General features: G+C 38.7%; 1 protein-coding gene across 1 annotated transcript in view; it reads right to left on the bottom strand.

Moving 5' to 3' along the window:
• LOC121864729 overlaps positions 1 to 22,242 on the bottom strand; it is a gene marked incomplete at its 3' end in the record, with an annotated part of 59,653 nt that overhangs the window by 11,083 nt on the left and 26,328 nt on the right. The window contains 2 exon segments of the mRNA XM_042363889.1: positions 2,755 to 2,899; positions 19,417 to 19,612. Of these exon segments, the coding sequence (XP_042219823.1) occupies positions 2,755 to 2,899; positions 19,417 to 19,612 (341 nt within the window).

Genomic DNA, 22,242 nt, shown 5'->3' with positions numbered 1-22,242 from the left:
CATAATTCACGTGATTCCAGATTATATACATGTATACTCTGTGGATACTGCGTGTATGTTTTATAGTGAGTGTGTACAGTGTATGTAACTATGTATTATAGGTGTATGATGTGTATATCAGCCGTGTATTGTCGCTGTGCCACACACACACACACACACGGCTTTTGAAGTTATTGGTAGAAATTCACTGGAGAGAATAATCCCAGGAATGGAGGAGAGGAATGTAAGGTGTTGCGTAAGGAAGAAGGGTAATAGATAGATAGATAGTTAGATAGATAGATAGATAGATAGATAGATAGATAGATAGATAAGATGAATGATCGTCGGATGTCGGATGGGTGAATAGATAAGTTGATTTATAAACAAACGAAGGGACGTAATACTAATAGTAATAATAAAACAAAAACAAATACGTTTTCTGTAAAAAATAACAGAGTAAGACAACGTAGACACACAGTACACAACATATATTAAGAACATATAACTTATAATATCATTTATTAAGTAAAATCAACCTCATTACTTACAAGATCAAATACCATAATTAATTAACTCGTAAGTGATATATATATACAGTATATATAGTTCTGGTCTTAAGTGATATCTATTTGGCTATATTGATAACTTATATTATTTTTATTCCCCTGACTGAAAAAAAAGGTTCGGGAGAGATCTAATGATACCATTGTTTGTTTGTTTGTCCCTCTAAGACAAAGTCAGTATCCGCTCAGTAACTTTCCATAAACTCAATGGAGTTTTTTATTTTTGGCGCAAAGTGAATTATGGAGGGTTGTTGCCTGAAGCCGGTGGAGGTAATTTCACAGTTATAGCCACTTTCAGCAGGGGATGTGAGCTGTCTCCAGTGGCTCTCATTTATCTGGCGAGAGAAACAGCTGACAGCATTACTTTACAAGCTCGTACCCTCAAGTTGTGACTAGGATGAACGCTGCTGCACATGACCCAAGAATCTTGTAAATGTAAGCATTTGGTCCTTGAAAAGTGAACATATTCCTAAGTGCCTTGTTTTATACATTAATTCTAGCTATTTGTGAAACTTTATATATATATATATATATATATATATATATATATATATATATATATATATATATACACATAGCTCCTGTGTCCGTTTTAATATGCTTTCTTGTATGTATGTTATGTCAAACATGTATATTGAAGATTATGAAATGTCTATTATTTTCTACCCATTCACTGCATTTACCATCCACAACATATCACAGGAGTTTGAATCATGGCTGCCAGATGTGTCGTTGGAGGGAATGTCACTCCATCAGTTAATTAGAATTCCATTCCAGGCTACACTCAAAAAAAATTCAGCTTATCTTTTCTATGACATGTGGGAGAGGGTTAGCAAGTTTCAGCGTATTTCATCACGGTTCAATTGATCAAAACATTTTACCTTCATGTTTCAACAGGTGCCAACACGTTCCAAGATGTTTCAGTAAGGATTTATGCTTCGACGTGTCTGGTCGACGTAGACACAGCTAACAACCCAATACAATTTTTTTAATGTGTACATAAACAGTAAAATTCTAGCGGTTTCTGTAAAGATTACGATTAAGAGACCAAGTGCAACCGTGACACAAGATAATGACAAGTGTGAAAACAAAACAAAAGTATTACAAACGTCAATAATACGGCCTCTTGTGGTCCCCAGGGGGAGGCCGTGTTATCTGGTCCATGGAAAGTCCAGTTATGGTTTGAAAACCAAAATTCCGGTTTTATCAACAGTGTCCTCAACCTCTGACCCATTTCCCCGAAAATCGTCATGGGTTATTATTACCCGAGGGCTAAGAATACCTATATGGTCCTGTATTCTGTATACTGGTACTGCATAGTATATGGACTGAGTTACTGTTCGGATATAAACAGACTGACAGTCAGACAGACAGTGTTATACAATTATATGCTTTGCATTATCTGGGTGTACAAACATTCAAATTTATAATAAAACAAAATATTAACCTTAGAATCGTCAGTAGAATGTCCCAGTAGCTGGAGGTGTAGAAGCGGTTTTAGACTAAACCATAAAGACGACAGGCAAGATTGTGGAGTAACTGTTCTCAGACTCTAGTATAACTCAGTTCAGTTTCTTAATCAAACTGGACAAAAAAGAGAACTGCGTGTTTTCGAGAAAACCAAACCAGAATATTTAATAGAAATTCCTAAATAACTTTTGAAATTTGGTTTAACTTTGAAGCTAAACTTATAAATTGACAAAAGCATTTAAAACAGCTTCCGTCTGGTGATTTCTTTGTGGAAGTTTGTGAGTCGCATCATGACCAAGATGTAGGTTGATTAAGCTTTGTAAATTGGAGTCCCCTCCCCTTAATTTCAGACGCAACAACACCTCTACCTATGACAGTCTATAATTGGTTTGGATAACATTGTGACCACCTGCTGAATGAGCCAGACACGTGTGATCATGAGGAACATTAACGTGGGGGCCGCTGAGTAATTCTTAGGTGTTTGGACTCCTGTGGGCGTGGGAGAGTGCGTGGCGTGGCAACCTTTGAAGGGGGGTTACGTACTTAAGTCCATCAGACACCATGGCGTGGGGACCTGCAGCGGCCTACCTTACGACCCCAACAAGATACAGTAACCAAGAGGTCTACCTTGTGGTCCTAATTTTAATATTTATAAATAACACGGGCGTGGGAATATGTAACCTGGTGGGCGTGGGCGTGTGTGTGTGCGTGAGGGAGGAAGCAACATCACTCATTGACTTACTTTGTTGAGAGTGTCAACCTCGCCGGGAGCACAGTAGGGGAAGTTGACGTTGTCGAGGTAGCGTTGTGCCCCGTGGATGTTCTGACCCGCCGCCACCAGGTTGTTTCTCGTCTCGGCCGCCACACTGTACCGGATCTCCAGGTCTCTGTCGGGTACAGGGAAATGTTATTTGTTTTCAAAGACTTCCTGTACTGGGAGCCATCAGGGAGGGAGGGAGGGAGTGAATGGGGGATGGAGGAGAGGAAGAAAACGACTGAGGGAGAGAATTAGTGAGGGAGACTAATGTGTGAGCTAGTGTCCACATTTAATACTAAAGACGAACTGTATTGTTACATTAAACCAAACTTAATCAACATGCGGACGGGGGAAAACCTTCAACCCTCTTCTGTCATAATCATCCACGTCATATAAAACAGATGGTGGAGAGAATAGAGCGTCTGTTTTCATACAATCTGGAGGAAGAGTAGAGAGACAGAGAGATAATGAGATATGACCACGGCAGAGAGACCAAGAAGAGGGGAATAATGTCCTGATAAAAAGAGGGCGAGTCGGGATCCTGCCTTGTGGAGCGTATATACATTTTACTTCACATCTAGAGAAACAATTCTATTAAAACAATCTAATCTATGGCCTAATTAACCCTCATTTAACCCCATCGAAACTCTACCTGACCTAACAAGACAGATAGACCAAACCTACCATACAATATTTACAGGTCAAAAGGTCACCGGTACTAAGGATTATGACACATTAAGAGTAGGGCCCATTAACACTGTACTCTAATCTCAATGGTTATGATACACTGGGGCCTATTGAAACTGGCTACGTGGAAGTTAATGCATGACTAAATTCCTGTTCTCTTGTAAACTGGAAAAAAAAAGAACTGGGGCTTGTTAGAGCTTTGATTAGACAGAGGTGGAGGCTATCCTGGGGAAAAACATACTGGTGGGGAGGAGGAGGAAACAATTAAAACAAGAAGAGAGAGAGAGAGAGAGAGAGAGAGAGAGAGAGAGAGAGAGAGAGAGAGAGAGAGAGAGTTAAACTTAAGCTTCCAGACGCAAAAATAAAATTCTGTCACTCTAGTTAATTGTTCAGGTGTGTGTGTGAAATCTTTATTACCTGTGAGAGAGACCGGCCAGCTGTAGGTAAAAGTGACAAGCACAATTTATGTATGTAAAAGTCAGTCACACTTTTAATGGTACAACAGTCACTTCACTTATAAAGGTAAAACAGTCACTTATAAAGATATAACAGGCACATTTATAAAGGTAAAACAGTTACTTATACAGGTACAAGTCACTTATAAAAGTGCAAGTCACACTTATAATGGTACAAGTCCCTTATAGAGGTATAACAGTCACACTTATATAGGTACAAGTCACACTTATTGAGGTAAAAGTCACACTTATAGAGGTACATCATTCACACTTACAACGATACAATAGTCACACTTAGAAGTACAAGTCACTCTAAGAGGTACAAGCCACACTTACAGAGGTACAAGTTACACTTATTGAGGTACAACAGTCATACTTATAAAGGTAAAATTCGCATATTAATTCAGATTCAAGTTCTTTTATCCGTGAATATAAATACAAAGAAGATTTATGTATCAGAAGTAGAGGGACATATTTACGTATCTGGTCTAAAGTACAATATTTTCTACGTGAGGACAATGTCATTCAGTCATGACCTACAGTACACTAGTGCTTTATTGCCAGGTACTGTACACAGGTAACAGGTATGTACTGGCATCTGATTGGTGATTCGCTAACTAGGACGGGGAAAGAACATCATGCGGACGTAAATATTATACCTCTTTCAATAAGCATGGAATAGATTTTAGATTCTTTGGTAACTTTTAGAAATGGTATAAATAATTAATTAATAACTCCACGTGCTATATTTATTTACATACGCAGTAGAACGGTACATTATTCGCATGTCAACCAGCAAGATATATGTCAGCAAGCTGGACTCTCAATGATATATCAGTTTAAAATATATATCATCATAATATTTTGATGCTCATAGTTTGTCACAAGATCTAACCCATTACTCAGCCAACCAGACCCGTCGCTGGCCTATACTGTACACACCTCTTGTCTACGTATATGACAACATGGATGGCAGCCAGTTTAACTCTATAACCCATAGCATAGAGAAGCCTAATGTAGAGAGAGGCAGTAACCACTATAACTAACCTCCCATTATCCACTTCTATTCATTCTACATCTTCTTTTTCTTCTCTCGTTCTTGTTTACACCCCAATCGTCGTTTTACACACGTTTTAGAAGGCGACATTTTCCGCGCGGGATAGTCGTTCACGGAGACAATCGCGGGACAAGTTTGCTGGCGTGTTGCATTGTCCTCCCAGGGAACGAATGGTGACAGGGAAAGGACGGGAGGAGAGGGAGACGGAAGGAAGGAAAGAGGAACAGTGGGTAAGGGGTAAATGTGTGGAGAGAGAGAGAGAGAGAGAGAGAGAGAGAGAGAGAGAGAGAGAGAGAGAGTGTGTGTCACCAGGACAGTGCTCAGCATTCGTGCGGCGTGGGTGTGATGATTACCTCTCGAGGGCTTTGTAGACCCTCCTCAGTTACCTAGAGACGACTCACCCTTCTTAATGCACTGGTCGAATACCCACGAATAGGTTCCTTAAAAGGCATCTGCAGAATTAACACCATGCACTCTGCCCATGTCATAACACGAACTACCCACAATGCACTTCATACACGCTAGCCACACTGCACTTTATCGAATCCTCAACAACGCATAAACCTTCCTCTCTTCTGATGACCACCTGCATATATATATTTGCCTTAATATCATCTATCAATGCTCTCAAAAGACGTTACCTAACGACTACGTATCTCAACTAGGAAATGAAAATAATAATAATAATAATAATAATAATAATAATAATAATAATAATAATAATAATAATAATAATAAAAATCACAGGTTGAAGTGAAAGAATTCGCGGGTGAGAAATATGAGGCGGCTTCAGAGGACATACACGTGACAAATTGCTGGAACTTGCGACCTCCTCCTCGTGCTCAGGATTTATGGCGGGCGGGTGGACGGTGGAAAATATAATGTCTCCTTTGTTCATGAACAACAGCGGGAGGGTAATGTCTATAGTTTTTAAGCTGTGAAGAATTCATAGCAGTGCCAAAAATATTAAAGCAGGTGAAAATTAGGCATCCCAGCTTATATTATCTGATGATCAAACACAAGCTAAACTAATCTAACTTAACCCACACTGTACCTAATTTAACTTAACCGAACTTAATTCAAACAAGCTGGAATGTCTAATTAATTATCAGGTGATTCGTATAATACAGTAAGATCTTAGGCATATATTACTAAATAACAATGGATAATAATTTCCACAAAACTGCTAAATATATACAAACATCAACCACAATAAGTAAAACCGTAAACGAACAACACAAACAATAAGAAAACAAATAAACTTTTTGTATCTATAAACAAGGACACTCACTCGACGACTGACATATACAGTGTGTCTGGATTATAACCTTTTTCTTCTCCTTATCCAGGTTGTATTATCATTATGAAGCAACGAGCCCAAGGTCATACTAGAAAAAGGGAATAGACTGAAGATTGAACACCCCGGCTTATTTCACCTCACTATTAAACACTAATGCTACCTGTAAGGGGGGGGGGTTAGGTTAAGTTATCGTTAGGTTGGTTAATATTAAGTTGAAATAAGCTCGGGTGTTTAATCTTCATGTAATCCGAAAAACTGATGTAAAAGGCGTGAAATACAGGAAGAGAACTACCCCACCCAGACGCTCCCGTTAAGAGATACCCTGAGTGACAGCTGAAGAATCTCGGCTCCCTATTGAGTACTATGGCAACCCTTGAGTACGATGACTTAACCTATTGAGTACTATGGCAACCCTTGAGTACGATGACTTAACCTATTGAGTACTATGGCAACCCTTGAGTACGATGACTTAACCTATTGAGTACTATGGCAACCCTTGAGTACGATGACTTAACCTATTGAGTACTATGGTAACCCTTGAGTACGATGACTTAACCTATTGAGTACTATGGTAACCCTTGAGTACGATGACTTGACTATGAACGTCAGTTAAACAGATGGAGAGAGTTGACTGACTGGTCGTCCATAAGGAAGGCAAAACTAACAGCTTCCATCAGTCATCAACAAGTGTTCACCTTCACTTTTGACGCAGGGGCCCTGATCCTTGACCTTTCCTGGAGGATAACATGGACACAAAAGCAACAGGCGCGTGTTTCAAATATGAGGTAAATCGGTGGAGACCATGTCAAAATCTCACCCGGAAACCAAGAACAGAGAAAACAGAATTTTTTTTACTGTGTATATCAACAACTCCAAGGTTTATTGCGTCATGCGAATTATTTCAATTTATTTAATTTTTTTCTCGAAAATATAACTGATGTTAATATGGGAACAATTATGTAGACAAACACGATATAATCTGTAAGTGGACAGCACCATTACGTTCCTATAGTCTGTTCACTCAGACTTTGTGGCCTCGGGTCAGTCTGCAGCAAGGCAGCTGATTGGCTGGTGGACGGACACGCGAAGAGCCGCTACAGTTCTTCAATATTTAATCCATCATATTTATATTCTAAGGGATTATGACTTTTCTGTGTTGATATCTGAGTAAAAATTATCATGTGAAACGCATCATCGCAAAAATATTATAAACAATAATTATAAAATTTCAACGTCATTAAACTTCATCACGTCGAGTTGTTTTATGATACTATTACCTGAACGTTTGACAGCTAATTTTTATTTAATGAAGTGTGAAAATTATCAGAGATAAACACAGAAAAGTTATAATCCCTTACAATATTAGTATATAAATATGATGGATTAAATAATAAAGAACTGTAGTTTCTCTTCGTGTGTCCGTCCAACAGCCAATCACCTGCCTTGCTACCAAGTGACTCTAGGCCCCTGTTGCAATTCCCGGGCAGGTGGAAGTTGTCTGGACACTCTTCCTAGCCCCCTTGGTCCCTGTTCACCTAGCAGTAAAGTAGGTACCTGTTGTAAATCGGAAGGTTGCGAATTCGTATTCAGGGAAAGTTGCTGGAGCTTCTAAACTTGAAACTAACACAATCCGGAGGAGTGGTGACCCGAGGATCACACACCCAACACAGACAAACCCAATACGTGCGCTATGCGCTAACCAAATAAACGCAGTCGTGTAAAGCCACAGCACTATCTCTCCCACTACAATTCCCTTCCTAACCTCCTGCTCCTTCCTCTGTCATCTTCCCCGCTCTGCCTTTCGCTACCAACAGCTTTTGGAGCTTCTAAACTTGGAACTATAATTAACCTAACCTAATATAATGTAGGTACAGTTTTATTAAGATAACATAACAAAAGACGCCTTAAAGGAGACCAAGTCACTTGAACAATTATATGAGACAATTTCCATAAACATATAGCAAAACTCTCCACCTATCGCAAGTGCCCTTAAAAGTATGAGCCCGATTATCCCTAAACTGAATGACATTTACATAATAGAAGTAATCAGTACACGACACGTTAATCAGATTATACCCAATGTGATGACATTTTTAATTCGTGTGTGTGTGGGGAGGGGGGAGGGGGGGGTTCCAAGTTTCAAGACAACAATCCTTCTACTCCTACAACAGTCATCACGGTGACAACACAATCAGGTTAAGTCAAGGTCAAGGCTGTACAGTATACGTCATACTACATTGACCCCAGTTATTTTTTTCACTTTGGGAATTTTATATATATATTTTTTTTAAATAAATTAACATAAAGTAAAAAAAACCAAAGTTAACTCCGGGGAAAACAATATACACATTGTTCTATAACTTTACTTTTATTTTACTTTGTTATTTTGTTAAGCTTGACTTCATATACATTTATCCTTCAGTAATAACAAACTGAAAGACTCACACATATTTTTCTCACCATTCACAACACAGCCGCTCTCTTTAACGCTCACTTCACCAGTTTTATGATCATATATCCCGGGAAAAATATGTCAATATGAAACGAATTAAATTTTTGGATGGGACGGATAAAAGTGAGGGAGGAAGGGAGGGAGAAATGGAGGGGAGGGAGAAATGGAGGGGAGGGAGAAATGGAGGGGAGGGAGAAATGGAGGGGAGGGGGGAGGGAGAAATGGAGGGGAGGGGAGAAATGGAGGGGGGGAGAAATGGAGGGAGGGAGAAATGGAGGGGAGGGAGAAATGGAGGGAGGGAGAATGGAGAGGGGAGGGAGAAATGAAGAGGGAGGGAGAAATGGAGGGGAGGGGAGAATGGAGGGGGGGAGAAATGGGGGGAGGGAGAAATGAGGGGGGAGAAATGGAGGGGGAGAAATGGAGGGGAGGGAGAAATGGAGGGAGGGAGAAATGGAGGGAGGGAGAAATGGAGGGAAATGGAGGGGGGGAGAAATGAGGGGGGGAAGAAATGGAGGGGAGGAGAAATGGAGGGAGGGAGAAATGGAGGGGAGGGAGAAATGGAGGGAGGGAGAAATGGAGAAGAAATGGAGGGAGACAGAAATGGGGGGTTAAGTAAAGCTGGTGGGAAGAGAGGAGGATGGAGGGAAGGGGAATGGAGAGGACGAGAGAGAGAGAGAGAGAGAGAGAGAGAGAGAGAGAGAGAGAGAGAGAGAGAGAGAGAGAGAGAGAGAGAGAGAGAGAGAGAGAGAGAGAGAGAGAGAGAGAGAGTACAAGGAATCACCTAAAATATTAAAAAATTCCTGGATTGGAAAAAAATAAAAATATATACAAAATATTGTTTTCTTATCTCCTTATTATCCCAGACTGTCATGTGTCTGTGTAACTGTCAATTGTATCTGTCGGTCTTCAGGTTGAAAGGTCGGTGTCGGAGGCTGAACTGGTGACTTGTTTGGATGGTATTTTATGATTTATTTGTTTATTTTGGTGTTTTTATTATTATTATTTTCAGTGGGACTTGTTTATCTTCCCCCACCCCTCCTCATAACTCTCAAATTCTTTCCTCATCCCACTCAAATTCTCTCATCATCCCACTCAAACCCCCCTTCCCAAAACACCACTCTAAACTTTCCAAAATGTTCAAATTCTCACCGTAATACATATCCCACTCAAATTTCCTCTTCCCTATTCTCTCTCTCCCCTCTCATATGTCCCAAACATTATTCCAACTCTTTATATTATTCCAGACTGTTTCTCTTGTTGATATAGGAACTAATATACTTTGAGAGTGTGTGTGTGTGTGTGTGTGTGTGTGTGTGTGTGTGTGTGTGTGTGTGTGTGTGTGTGTGTGTGTCTGTGAACGCTCTATAAAACGGTGGCGTAGATACAGTATATGGTTGAAGCTGCGTTAGTGAGGAGAGAGTCGTAAGTCCGGAAGTGTTTATAATAATGGAAGATCAAATAAAAACTGGAATAAAATAATAAAATAAAAATAATAAAGACTCCTTTATGTTGATTTAATGTCAGTCAAGGAAGGTAAGACACTGGGCTGACTGACGCTTGTGAGTTAATGTCAGTATTTCACTAACTGATGTAAGTTAATGTTAATATCTAACTAACGTATGCAAAAAAATACTCATATATATCTAAATGTCATAAAATCTATTACCGTATTTTAATCACTTATTAGTCCATCAAGGTGTAATAATTACGGAGGTAAAAGGTGGCATAACACCTCAACTCTGACATTTACCTGAGTAACTTAATGGTAATAACGTGTGTTATGGCAATATATCCTAATTATACTATTTATGTTGTTACGATAACCCTTATTAGCAGGAGTTTCTGGTTAGGATAATATGAGGGAGATTGTGATAGACCACACTACTTACGTTCATGGGGGCGCCTAAGTAGGTCAGTCAATATCGTTTATAGAGGCGTGTGTGATGTACTGTACGTGTGTGTGATGTACTGTACGTGTGTGTGATGTACTGTACGTGTGTGTGTGATGTACTGTACGTGTGTGTGTGTTGTACTGTACGTGTGTGTGTGTTGTACTGTACGTGTGTGTGTGTTGTACTGTACGTGTGTGTGTTGTACTGTACGTGTGTGTGATGTGATGTACTGTACGTGTGTGTGTTGTACTGTACGTGTGTGTGTTGTACTGTACGTGTGTGTGTGTTGTACTGTACGTGTGTGTTGTACAGTACGTGTGTGTGATGTACTGTACGTGTGTGTGTTGGTAATTGCACGTGTGTGTGTTGTACTGTACGTGTGTGTGTGTTGTACTGTACGTGTGTGTGTTTGTACTGCACGTGTGTGTGTGTTGTACTGGTAATGTGTGTGTGTTGTACTGTACGTGTGTGTGTGTTGTACTGCATGTGTGTGTTGTAACTGTACGTGTGTGTGATGTACTGGTATGTGTGTACGATTGCAGTGTGTGTGTTGTACCGTACGTGTGTGTTGCACTGTACGTGTGTGTGTTGTACTGTACGTGTGTGTGTGTTGTACTGTACGTGTGTGTGTTGTACTGTACGTGTGTGTGTGTTGTACTGCACGTGTGTGTGTTGTACTGTACGTGTGTGTGATGTACTCGAACGTGTGTGTGATGTACTGTACGTGTGTGTGTTGTACTGTACGTGTGTGTGTGTGTTGTACGTGTGTGTGTGTTGTACTGTACGTGTGTGTTGTACTGAACGTGTGTGTGTGTTGTACTGTAGTGTGTGTGTTGTACTGTACGTGTGTGTGTTGTACTGTACGTGTGTGTGTTGTACTGTACGTGTGTGTGTTTGTACTGTACGTGTGTGTGTTGTACTGTAATGCGTGTGTGTGTGTTGTAACTGTACGTGTGTGTGATGTACTGTACGTGTGTGTGATGTACTGTACGTGTGTGTGTGATGTACTGTACGTGTGTGTGATGTACTGTACGTGTGTGTGATGTACTGTACGTGTGTGTGTTGTACTGTACGTGTGTGTATAAGTGTATGGGGAAGTACATCTATAGAATGAAACTTAGTGATAAACTATTTATTATTGGCTATAGAAGATAAAAATGATAAGATCACAGGTTTGAGAGAGAGAGAGAGACTTCACCAGGTGTGTTAGCACTTCACTCGAGTGCATTTTAGCTCAGTGTGGTCAGCCCTCTCACCTGTGGTATTTGTGTCACTGCCCACAGCCTCGCCTCAGGTGTAACATAACTCAACGTCACTGACATTTGTTAACCTATTTTTCATTTACTTCCTACAGCAAAGGTTAGATATTTATAGTCAGCTCAACCTGCGTCCTTCCTGATTTAACTGACAGATGTGCGATCAACGAACACACACACACACAGACCAACAGCACCACACACACACAGACGTACACAATTACAAAAAAAATACGATACAGGCAGAAATACAGACAGAACCACACACACACACAGGCAGAAAGAACTAAATAAACATACAGATACAAATTCATAGGAAACTACAGACAGACACACATAACTACAGACAAAGTACTACAAGTGGACACAGACGCCTGAAGGTAAACACACACACACACAGACAACGTTAGACACATTCTCGCCAGACATCGTGCTGAAAAAAAATGAGAAATTATAAAAAAAAAAACACTTCATTATATTTTTCTCCTTTGTAAACTTGAAACTTAACATGGGTGAAATAACTAATTTTATAAGCTACGAAGGGGGAACTACACTAAAATGTCGGGTTCTGTGAATTTGTGTCATTTATAAACTTGATCGAAGGAATAGTTATGTGTTTCCGGTGTCTGTTTATCTTCTTGGGCTTTAACATGTTGTTTGAATTTACGTCGGCAAAATAAAACAAATCAAAAACGTGTTCATGGGAGGAAACTCTATCAAAATATTGTTTGTTTGTGTGAATTGAATAATTTACTTTTACGCTTCTGGCGACAGAATATTTTCATTAGTTTGGTCATATTGTATTTATTTACATCTCTGCCCGGTCTTAGTATTAGTACATACAGTATTTTCCCAGTTGTTATTTGCATTGTAAAAAAATCAGAGAGATGTGGCGGACGTTGGAAAGAAAGAATATCTGATTCCGTCATTATTTCATTTATGGAAGGTGACATGAAATAAACAAACATAAGCAGACTTAATGAACCAAACTTAAGTGTCACCCCCAAGCGGGACCCGGGGGCCTTGAAGAGCTGATTCTTATAAAGTATAACCAGGAACGAAATGTTTTTTTTGTTATTGTTAATAATAAGTTTTTATTAGTGGTCACTTCTGTTTACTTTTAACTTGAACACTGTTGGAGAGGGAAAACATAATTAATTGATATAAGTCTTAAATGGTCAATTTAAGAACTCGTGTTTGTTTTACTATTAATAAATTAGTTTGACGCAAATGTTATTAGTATCTGACGGTATCAAAGTTACCTTAAGCCTATTCGTCATGTATGAAGCCCTTTTCCTAAGTTCGTGTTTTCGGTCTTCATCCCTCACCCACCATCACCAAGGGTCCAGAACAGGTGTAAAGGTCATATGATGATAAAATGTGACGACCTCAACTGTATCAGCTGCAGGTGCTGTTGGCAGTATTACCTATTATATTTTTGTCTTATTTCTGGAAACTTAATATCGAGAAAAAATGACTATTATGAGGCTTTAGAATGTATTAACGTGTATCAATGTAAAAAAGATAGAATTTGCCGTGTAAGACGATCATCTGGGGGCTAGTGAGCAGGATGCAAAACATATTTTATACACACACAACACAGTCAGGTAGAGACAGACACAATCACACATCACCTTTACCTCACACAACAACACTTAAAAGGCGGGGGTAAGTATAGCTGTTATGAGTTAGTTGATGAATATAGTGCATGGATAATAAAAATAGTTAAAAATTGATTAATGAACGAATTTCAGTTTAATACTACTACTACTACCACTACTACTACTTTTTTATAACTACTACTACTACTACTACTACTACTACTACTACTACTACTACTAATAATAATAATAATAATAATAATAATAATAATAATAATAAATGTAACAGCACAAAAGGTAAACAATTCTAAATCTTATCTAACTAACAAACAAACAACAAATTATAATAAGTTAATAAATATATAAAAATAGCTTAATAAAATAAATAAGTTAATTTTCAGTTACACAGAGAATAGCAAAATGACTTGGAGCCTAAAATCCAATTTGCTACCCCAGTAATGTTTACCATTTATCTTAATATAAAATAGGAACACCCCTGCTGAGACACATTCCCGGGACACGACACGGATACAGGAATATTCCAGTGAGATTAGGAATATTCTAGTGGTTAGGAATATTATTGTGCGAGTAGGAATATTCCAGTGAGATTAGGAATATTCTAGTGAGATTAGGAATATTATTGTGCGAGTAGGAATATTCTAGTGAAATTAAGAATATTCTAGGTTAATTAGAAATATACCAGGATGAGTAAAAATATTCCAGAATGAGTGGGGATATTCCATAATGAGTAAAAATATTCCAGAATGAGTGGGAATATTCCAGAATGAGTGGGAATATTCCAGAATGAGTGGGAATATTCAGTATGAGTGTGATTATTCCAGGTCGAGTGATGTTTATTTCCATGCTATAAAAAACTGTGACGATTATAAAAAGTAAAATAAAATATAATATAATAGTTGTCATTATATAAATTCTTGTTATATACTGTGTAAACGAACCAGGATATATTCTTTATATTAAGTCGTTATGAAGTATATACGATTTTTTTTATATAGAAGACAATGAAACCATATAACGGACTTCTCTCTCCATATTATCCGTTAGATGGAGGTTTCACATTTAACGGACCCTCGATATAACGGACTTTCCTCTCTATATAATTCATTACATGGAGGTTTCGCATCTAACGGGCCCTCGATATAACGGACTTTCCTCTCTATATAATTCATTACATGGAGGTTTCGCATCTAACGGGCCCTCGATATAACGGACTTTCCTCTCTATATAATTCATTACATGGAGGTTTCACATCTAACGGACCCTCGATATAACGGACTTTCCTCTCTATATAATTCATTACATGGAGGTTTCACATCTAACGGACCCTCGATATAACGGACTTTCCTCTCTATATAATTCATTACATGGAGGTTTCACATCTAACGGACTTCCCTCTCAGTCCGCTTAATAGAGTTTTACTGTACCGTTATAGTAGTACAGTACTGGTGTTAATCTCATTAGTTAAAGGAATGTCAATGTGAATTATATATGCTCTCTCTTACACAGCTTTGATCAACATTTCATTATATACACCTAACTAATAATAACCCCTATATTATTAGTATACTTGGTTATACCTCGCTATATATAAAAGTATATCATATTAATGACTTTCAACTTTTCACAACTTATTATTTTATGCAGTAATTAAAATAATGTCTAAGTTTGATAAATAGATAATGATATATTACCTTTATTCTCTCGCTAACGATAGAAACTTGAAAGTTCTTAAAACGGAATGGCAAGGTGTAATGTCAAGACAGATTAAAATGGAACAGTAAAACAAAATGTTAAAAAAATAACTGAATAAAATACTAGAAAATTAAAATAAATTCTTAAAACGCGATATTAAAACTTAAAACGGAATATTGAAACTGGTTCAATAAATAGTAATACCCTATATCTCAGGACAAGGTAAGTGATATTTTCTTTGCTTTCAGAGAAGTAAATATAACTTGTTGACAGCTAGCTTACATGAATACGAACCTTGTTTGTTCTCGCGTTCTCTCTCTCTTGCTCTTTTTAGTTTTTTTCTTTCGTTTTATTTGTGTGTGTGTGTGTGTGTGTGTGTGTGTGTGTGTGTGTGTGTGTGTGTGTGTGTGTGAGTAACAAGAGAAAATATAACAGTAGTGAACATGAATAAATGGAAAAACCTACAAAGTATCTCGTTCCGTTAATAATCTTGATGTTTAACCACACCAACAACCTCTATGATCTTTTAAAAATATATATCCACAGTTATACAGGGTCACCGAAAAACGACCAAATTGTAATACACATATATGCAGTAAATACAGCATAGCACCATTTGACACCTGGGTATTGTTTTTGGCTGACCCTGTATTTTACCAAACTCTTAATTCAATTTTAAAAACATTTACCATAACGGAAAGCGTTATACATCAGGTCGTGTAAAGTAATACATTTGTTGTATTTTTCGTGTTTAGAATACTGTCAGCACGCACCCTACCGAATTCTCTGTTTTCATTTCCGTTTAGTCGGTTATCAATCACGAACAGCCAGCCACTCCACTAACCTCAGCTACCACTCCACAAATGACATGCGAATACTAGATGTGGGCATTGTAATGTTCTTGGCATGTTGCAGCTCTTCAAGCCCAAAACTATAATAACTCACACACGAAGTTGCTTTGTTTAAATCGCTTTTATAACTCACAAAAACAAACTCAACAAAAGTCACTAATCTCAAACCTCTGTGACGTTACCGACTTCTTACTCGATGCAGCTAATGGAGAGGCAGGAGACTCAAGTAAATAAAAGACTTGAAACCGAAATAAAAGCTCGCACAGTGTCAATACGGGGTTTAAGTAGAGTTACTGTAAGCTGTATTTAAATATTCCTTTAGTGGTTATTAAATGTGGGAATTGAAATTTATGCGAAAAACAAAGAAAGCAAAAAACAACAAAGACAATACCGATATAAAATAAGTGTAGCATCTGTGTGTAGAGGATTATATACTACACAAAGTAAACAGACTGAGAGGTAGAGTATTATATGGTGTTCTTGTTTTTACTGAAAGCGTAATATCAAAATGAATCCTCTGGTACATACACTTATTAAAAGTTTGACTATATAACTTTAGCTCGTGCGAAATACCATTAACTTTATTGTTGTTATAAATATTAATGCTATATATCAAGTCAATCGAGAGCTTTCAGCCTTTTAGAGGTAATTAAAAAAATTTACTATTAATTCTTAATTCATTTATTTGACTTCTATTTATCTATTCTTGTAGTTTTCACATTATTTCCTTATACATGATATATTTTCGTGTAAGGAGGGAGGAGAATGAAAGACCGATATATTTCCCCATATCTATTAATATATTTCCATAGTTTTTTTTATTCGGGGAGCATCAAGACAAGAGGGTATGACTGGGTGACTTTTAGACCAGGCGAGTTAGTGTCCTTAATGGTGGTGACGTAATATCTAGGGAAGGTTATTATGGTTAACAAGGTAACTTCATCTGTTAATTCTTTAAGTAAATAAAAGAAATGTTACGTCTCTTTCTATTGGATGCTTTTGAGGACACTTTTTAAAGCAGGGTTATAATTGGCTGACGTCACAGGTTATTTCTCAGTGACCAGACGCAGCAGATTAATCATATAAGCAAAAGAGTGTATTTGAAGACCAACTTAATATTCAATAAATCAAAACACACACACACACACACACACACACACACACACACACACACACACACACACACACACACACACACACACACACACACACACACACACACACACACACACACACACACACACACACACACACACACACACACACACACACACACACACACACACACACACACACACACACACACACACACACACACACACACACACACACCACCAATCCACCCATATCATTCTTCTGGAGTAATGCCTTAAGGTGAACACTGTAAGATGATAACACCGGCTGAGGATCGTTCTAGTATGTGTAAGCGATAATCACTCACACTACGATAGTTGGTTTACGTCAAGTTTAGCCGTCCCCCATCCCCTTCGCTTATTTCACCTAATGCTTAGGGTAGAGTAGGGTAGGGAGGGGTAGGGTAGGGAGTAGGGTAAGGAGTAGGAGGTAGGGGTAGGGGAGTAAGGTAGGTAGGATAGGGTTGGGTTGGGTAGGGTAGGAGTAGGGTAGGATAGGGTTGGGTTGGGTAGGGTAGGAGTAGGGTATAGGGTAGGGATGGGGTAAGGTAAGGGAGGATAAGGGGTTGGGTAGGGTAGGGTAGGGTAGGAGTAGGGTAGGTGGGGTAGGAGTAGGGTAGGGTAGAGTAGCGTTAAGCTCGTCAATCCTAAGGTCATAGAAGCTTGGGCCCTCAAAAGCTTCCTCTGCTCCCAACATTCACACCTAATATACAGTATATATTCATTACAACAAATCCTTAGTGCATTTGTGTTTTGTGAGTCAAGAGGTCAAAGGTCAACGACATAACACGACAGGTAATTATGATAACGGTATAACTGGACAAAGGAAAGAACTATAAGGTTTACACTTGACATATATGCACCTTGATAATCTGTAAGAGCTATCTTATACACACTCAAAGGTAATTATCTATATATTTCAATCACGATATAACATAACGTGTGAGCCTTCGAGAATCCAGGACAAAGCAGCCAAGGGATAAAAAATATTGCCGTTACAATTTATTGGACTTTCAACTGTGACAGTAATGAAATTACCAACTTTTTTTGTTACAGGGGATCGTATTGTTCATTACTGTAGGGAAATGACTTCGCTTTCAAGCTTATTTTGATTAATAGACAATATAATATAGTATTGGTGGTACAGTACACAATTTGGGTATGACTAGATTCTTTTAAATTTATTTTAATTCAGGACATCCTTAGGTAACTATAGTAAATCTATTTAGGTCGTCCCTAAGTCAAGGTATCTACCGAGGACACACCCAGAGAGGGTAAAGAGCAGCCCCCTGACTAAGGCTCTCAGTGCCCGAGTTAATGTTTACATCACCATCTGCCAGAGGAAGCGTGTTAACTTATTTTTTAATCCTTCTATACAAAGACTACCAGCACGGGCAATCAACAGCGTATGGCGTTCCCTTCACTTCGCAATGACAAACCTAGGGCGTTAGCTCACCTACCCAGCGGTGGCGTTCGTTTACGGAAAGAACTTAAGGTATATAATGGAAGCCCTTCAAAAATGGTGTTTGGTAACATACATGTAGGTGTGTGTGGTGATGGGGTGAGGTGGTGTTGGTGTGTGGTGGTGAGGTGGTATTGGTGTGTGGTGGTGAGGTGGTGTTGGTGTGTGGTGGTGAGGTGGTGTTGGTGTGTGGTGGTGATGGTGTGTGGTGGTGATGGTGTGTGGTGGTGAGGTGGTGTTGGTGTGTGGTGGTGATGGTGTGTGGTGGTGATGGTGTGTGGTGGTGAGGTGTGTTGGTGTGTGGTGGTGAGGTGATATTGGTGTGTGGTGGTGAGGTGGTGTTGGTGTGTGGTGGTGAGGTGGTGTTGGTTGTGGTGGTGATGGTGTGTGGTGGTGATGGTGTGTGGTGGTGAGGTGGTGTTGGTGTGTGGTGGTGAGGTGGTTGTGATGATGTGGTGGCGTGGTTGTGGTGGTGTGGATATGACAGTGTAGTGTAAACAGTTTAGTGTTAGTGATAAGCCAGTGAGGGTAAGGTGATGGTGGTTGTGGTGTAGTGGTACAAGACGCAATAGCTATGACTACTCATACGGTAATCATGATATAGCAGATAAACCTACAGAACTATTTATTGATTCATATAATTAATTAACCTTTTGAAGACTTACCCCTTTAATGGCGAAAGTCTAACAAATTGACAATGATGGTTCAACCCCACGAGGGTGACAGTCATCGTCCTCAAAGAGTTGACACAGGAGAACCGTCTACCACAACACTACTGGTGTACTCACATGGTTGGTATGGTTGGGAGGTCCTGCCACTTCTGGACGGCGACTGCCAGTTGCTTGCAGGCGTACTCAAGCATCATCTGTGCCTGCCTCCACTTGAAGTTAGCCTCCATGATCCTCCCACGGTGGGCCTCCAATTCATCCAGTTCCGCCTCCAACAGTTCCGCCACCGACCCATACTCCCCTCCAAACAGGCGGTCTGTGGGAGGGAGGTGTAGTGAGGGAAGGAGGAGGGTATTGGAGGGGCGTAAAGGTAGAATACAGGGAGGGAGGTGAGAGGATGGAAGAAGAGGGATAGATCACCATCAATTCCCTCCAGACAACTGTTGTTCTCTTCCCCTCCAAACAGTCGCTCAATAAAGAGTTAAGTATGGTGAGGGAGAAATGAGAGGAGGGGGGGAAATGGAGACAATGTGTATTAAAAGGGGGAATAGACAGAGGAGAAAAGAATGGGAATGAGGAGAGTGACGGAGAGAGGAAGATATAGAATAGTAAAGGTGGTCACAGAAAGGAGTAAACAAGGGAAAGATAAAGAGACAGAAGAAGAGATATGACAGCTATACTGAAGACCAATAAATAGCGATAATTATACAAAGAAAGACATAGACATAAATAAAACAGATAATGACATCTTAAGAGTAAGGAAGAATAACAGGAATGATAAAGAGAAATGAAAATAAACAGTACAGAGATATTAACCCACTTGAGTACCATGATGTGTGTCTCAGCTGGTATACAACACACACACACACACACACACACACACACACACACACACACACACACACACACACACACACACACACACACACACATATATTAACACCCCCCTAGTGTACCATAATGTGCGTCGCAGTATACTATCATGATTTAGCTGGTTTTCGTATCTCTCAGTGTGTAAATTCTGCCCACACTGTTCCCACGACCCAGAGTGCTATTAAGATCTAAAAGACAGGGTATTTAAAGTATTTTGTAGGATTATGAAGATAGGTTGAGCAAAAATTGATCACCGGAGGAGTTAAGTCACACGAGAGAGAGAGAATGTGGGTACTAACTAACTAAACATAGGCAATAACCACATAATCACCAATGTTATGTTTCCCCACCAAGATTCAGGAGTGGAAACATGGACCACATCGTTGGGAAATAAAGATGTACAATACTGATTAATTATCGATACTGACCTCAACACAACATCTACTAAGATCTGGGGATAAAATAGTAGTTATAGATTAAGATACACACAGCTGTAAACTCAAAGGTCTTTACTTAATACTATTCATGTTTACCTCCATGATATTATATACAGCATATGTGGCCTTCATACCCGCAACAGCAGTGGAAAGGTTCAAAGCAACTACCTGAATATTGTAAAAAAAAAAAAGAGTTGATCCACAAACTGTACACCCCAGTGAATGTTGTTTATATACACGCCATGAATACTGAACACTTTTAACACAGTTTTTCATCATAAAAATATTTCATCTGGTACCCCACCCCCATGCACATTAACACCCCCTTTGGTACTATCTTGTGTGTCCAAGTTGGTATAAACACACACACACACACACACACACACACACACACACACACACACACACACAATATAATACAACTGAGAATTACACTGGTGGTTGTAGCAGGAGATACTAAACAATGTATATTATACAGTACAATACACCGTGGTACACCCTGGGGGAAGGAAGGAACAGGCTCACTGTGGCTGGTACGAACATTATACAGTAGTACAGTAAACAGGCGTCAGTGTTTAATTTAATGAAATATAAATAAATAGTAAATAAAATATACCAGTGCTAAAGTTCACACATGATGAAACACAGATAAAAAGTAAACAAACGGAAAGAAAAGATAATAATTTTGTTAAAAATGTTGAAAGAAACAGAAAATAACAAGGTAGTGATGCTGAAATATCTACAAATATAAATGTACTTGAAAAAAAAACCAGGAGAAATTAACGAGATACCAATGATAAAATACTAGATTTGTAATAAACAAAAATAGTTGTTCTATCAAAATTAATCTATTCTTATGTACAACGGACTCAAATAAAAATTGGTAGCAATGTTTAATAATAAATACATTTGTAATAGAGCAAAAAAAATAACCAAATAACATTGATAAAGGTTCAAATGTAAACAAGAGTAAGAAACGAGTAACATAAATATTAAAATAAAATAATAATGTTCCTCAAAAAAATATATATTATAACGTTAAAAACAACAACAAATATCAATGTTAAAATAAAAAAAGTCACCAATGTTAAAATAAAAAAGATTCACCAATGTTAAAATAAAAAAAGATTCATCAATGTTAAAATAAAAAAATCATCAATGTTAAAATAAAAAAGATTCACCAATTTAAAATAAAAGATTCACCAATGTTAAATTAAAAAAAATCACCAATGTTAAAATAAAAAAAAAATCAATGTTAAAATAAAAAAAGAATCACCAATGTTAAAAAAAAAAAAAGATTCACCAATGTTAAAAAAGAAGAATCACCAATGTTAAAAAAGAAGAATCACCAATGCCACCAAAAAAGCAAAACTTATCAATGTTAAAATGTTAGGGAGGACCCCGGGCTCGCTAAACTGACAACGTGAGATTGGTTCCTTTCTTGTCGCGCGTCGCATCTCTCTCCCAGGGGATCAGGAGAGAGACTGAGCGAGACAGCGGGACAATACGAGGGGGTGGAGAGATGAATTAGAGATAAAACGCACTGAGTGGAGGGAATTGGTGAGATACGGTAGGTAGGGTGGAGGGACCTGGAGAGATAGAGTGGGGTGAGTGGGGGGACGTGGAGAGATAGAGT

Source organism: Homarus americanus, unplaced genomic scaffold (assembly GCF_018991925.1).
Source record: "Homarus americanus isolate GMGI-L3 unplaced genomic scaffold, GMGI_Hamer_2.0 scaffold26298, whole genome shotgun sequence".
NCBI classification, from domain to species: Eukaryota; Metazoa; Arthropoda; class Malacostraca; order Decapoda; family Nephropidae; genus Homarus; species Homarus americanus.
This window is presented reverse-complemented; position numbering and strand designations above follow the sequence as displayed.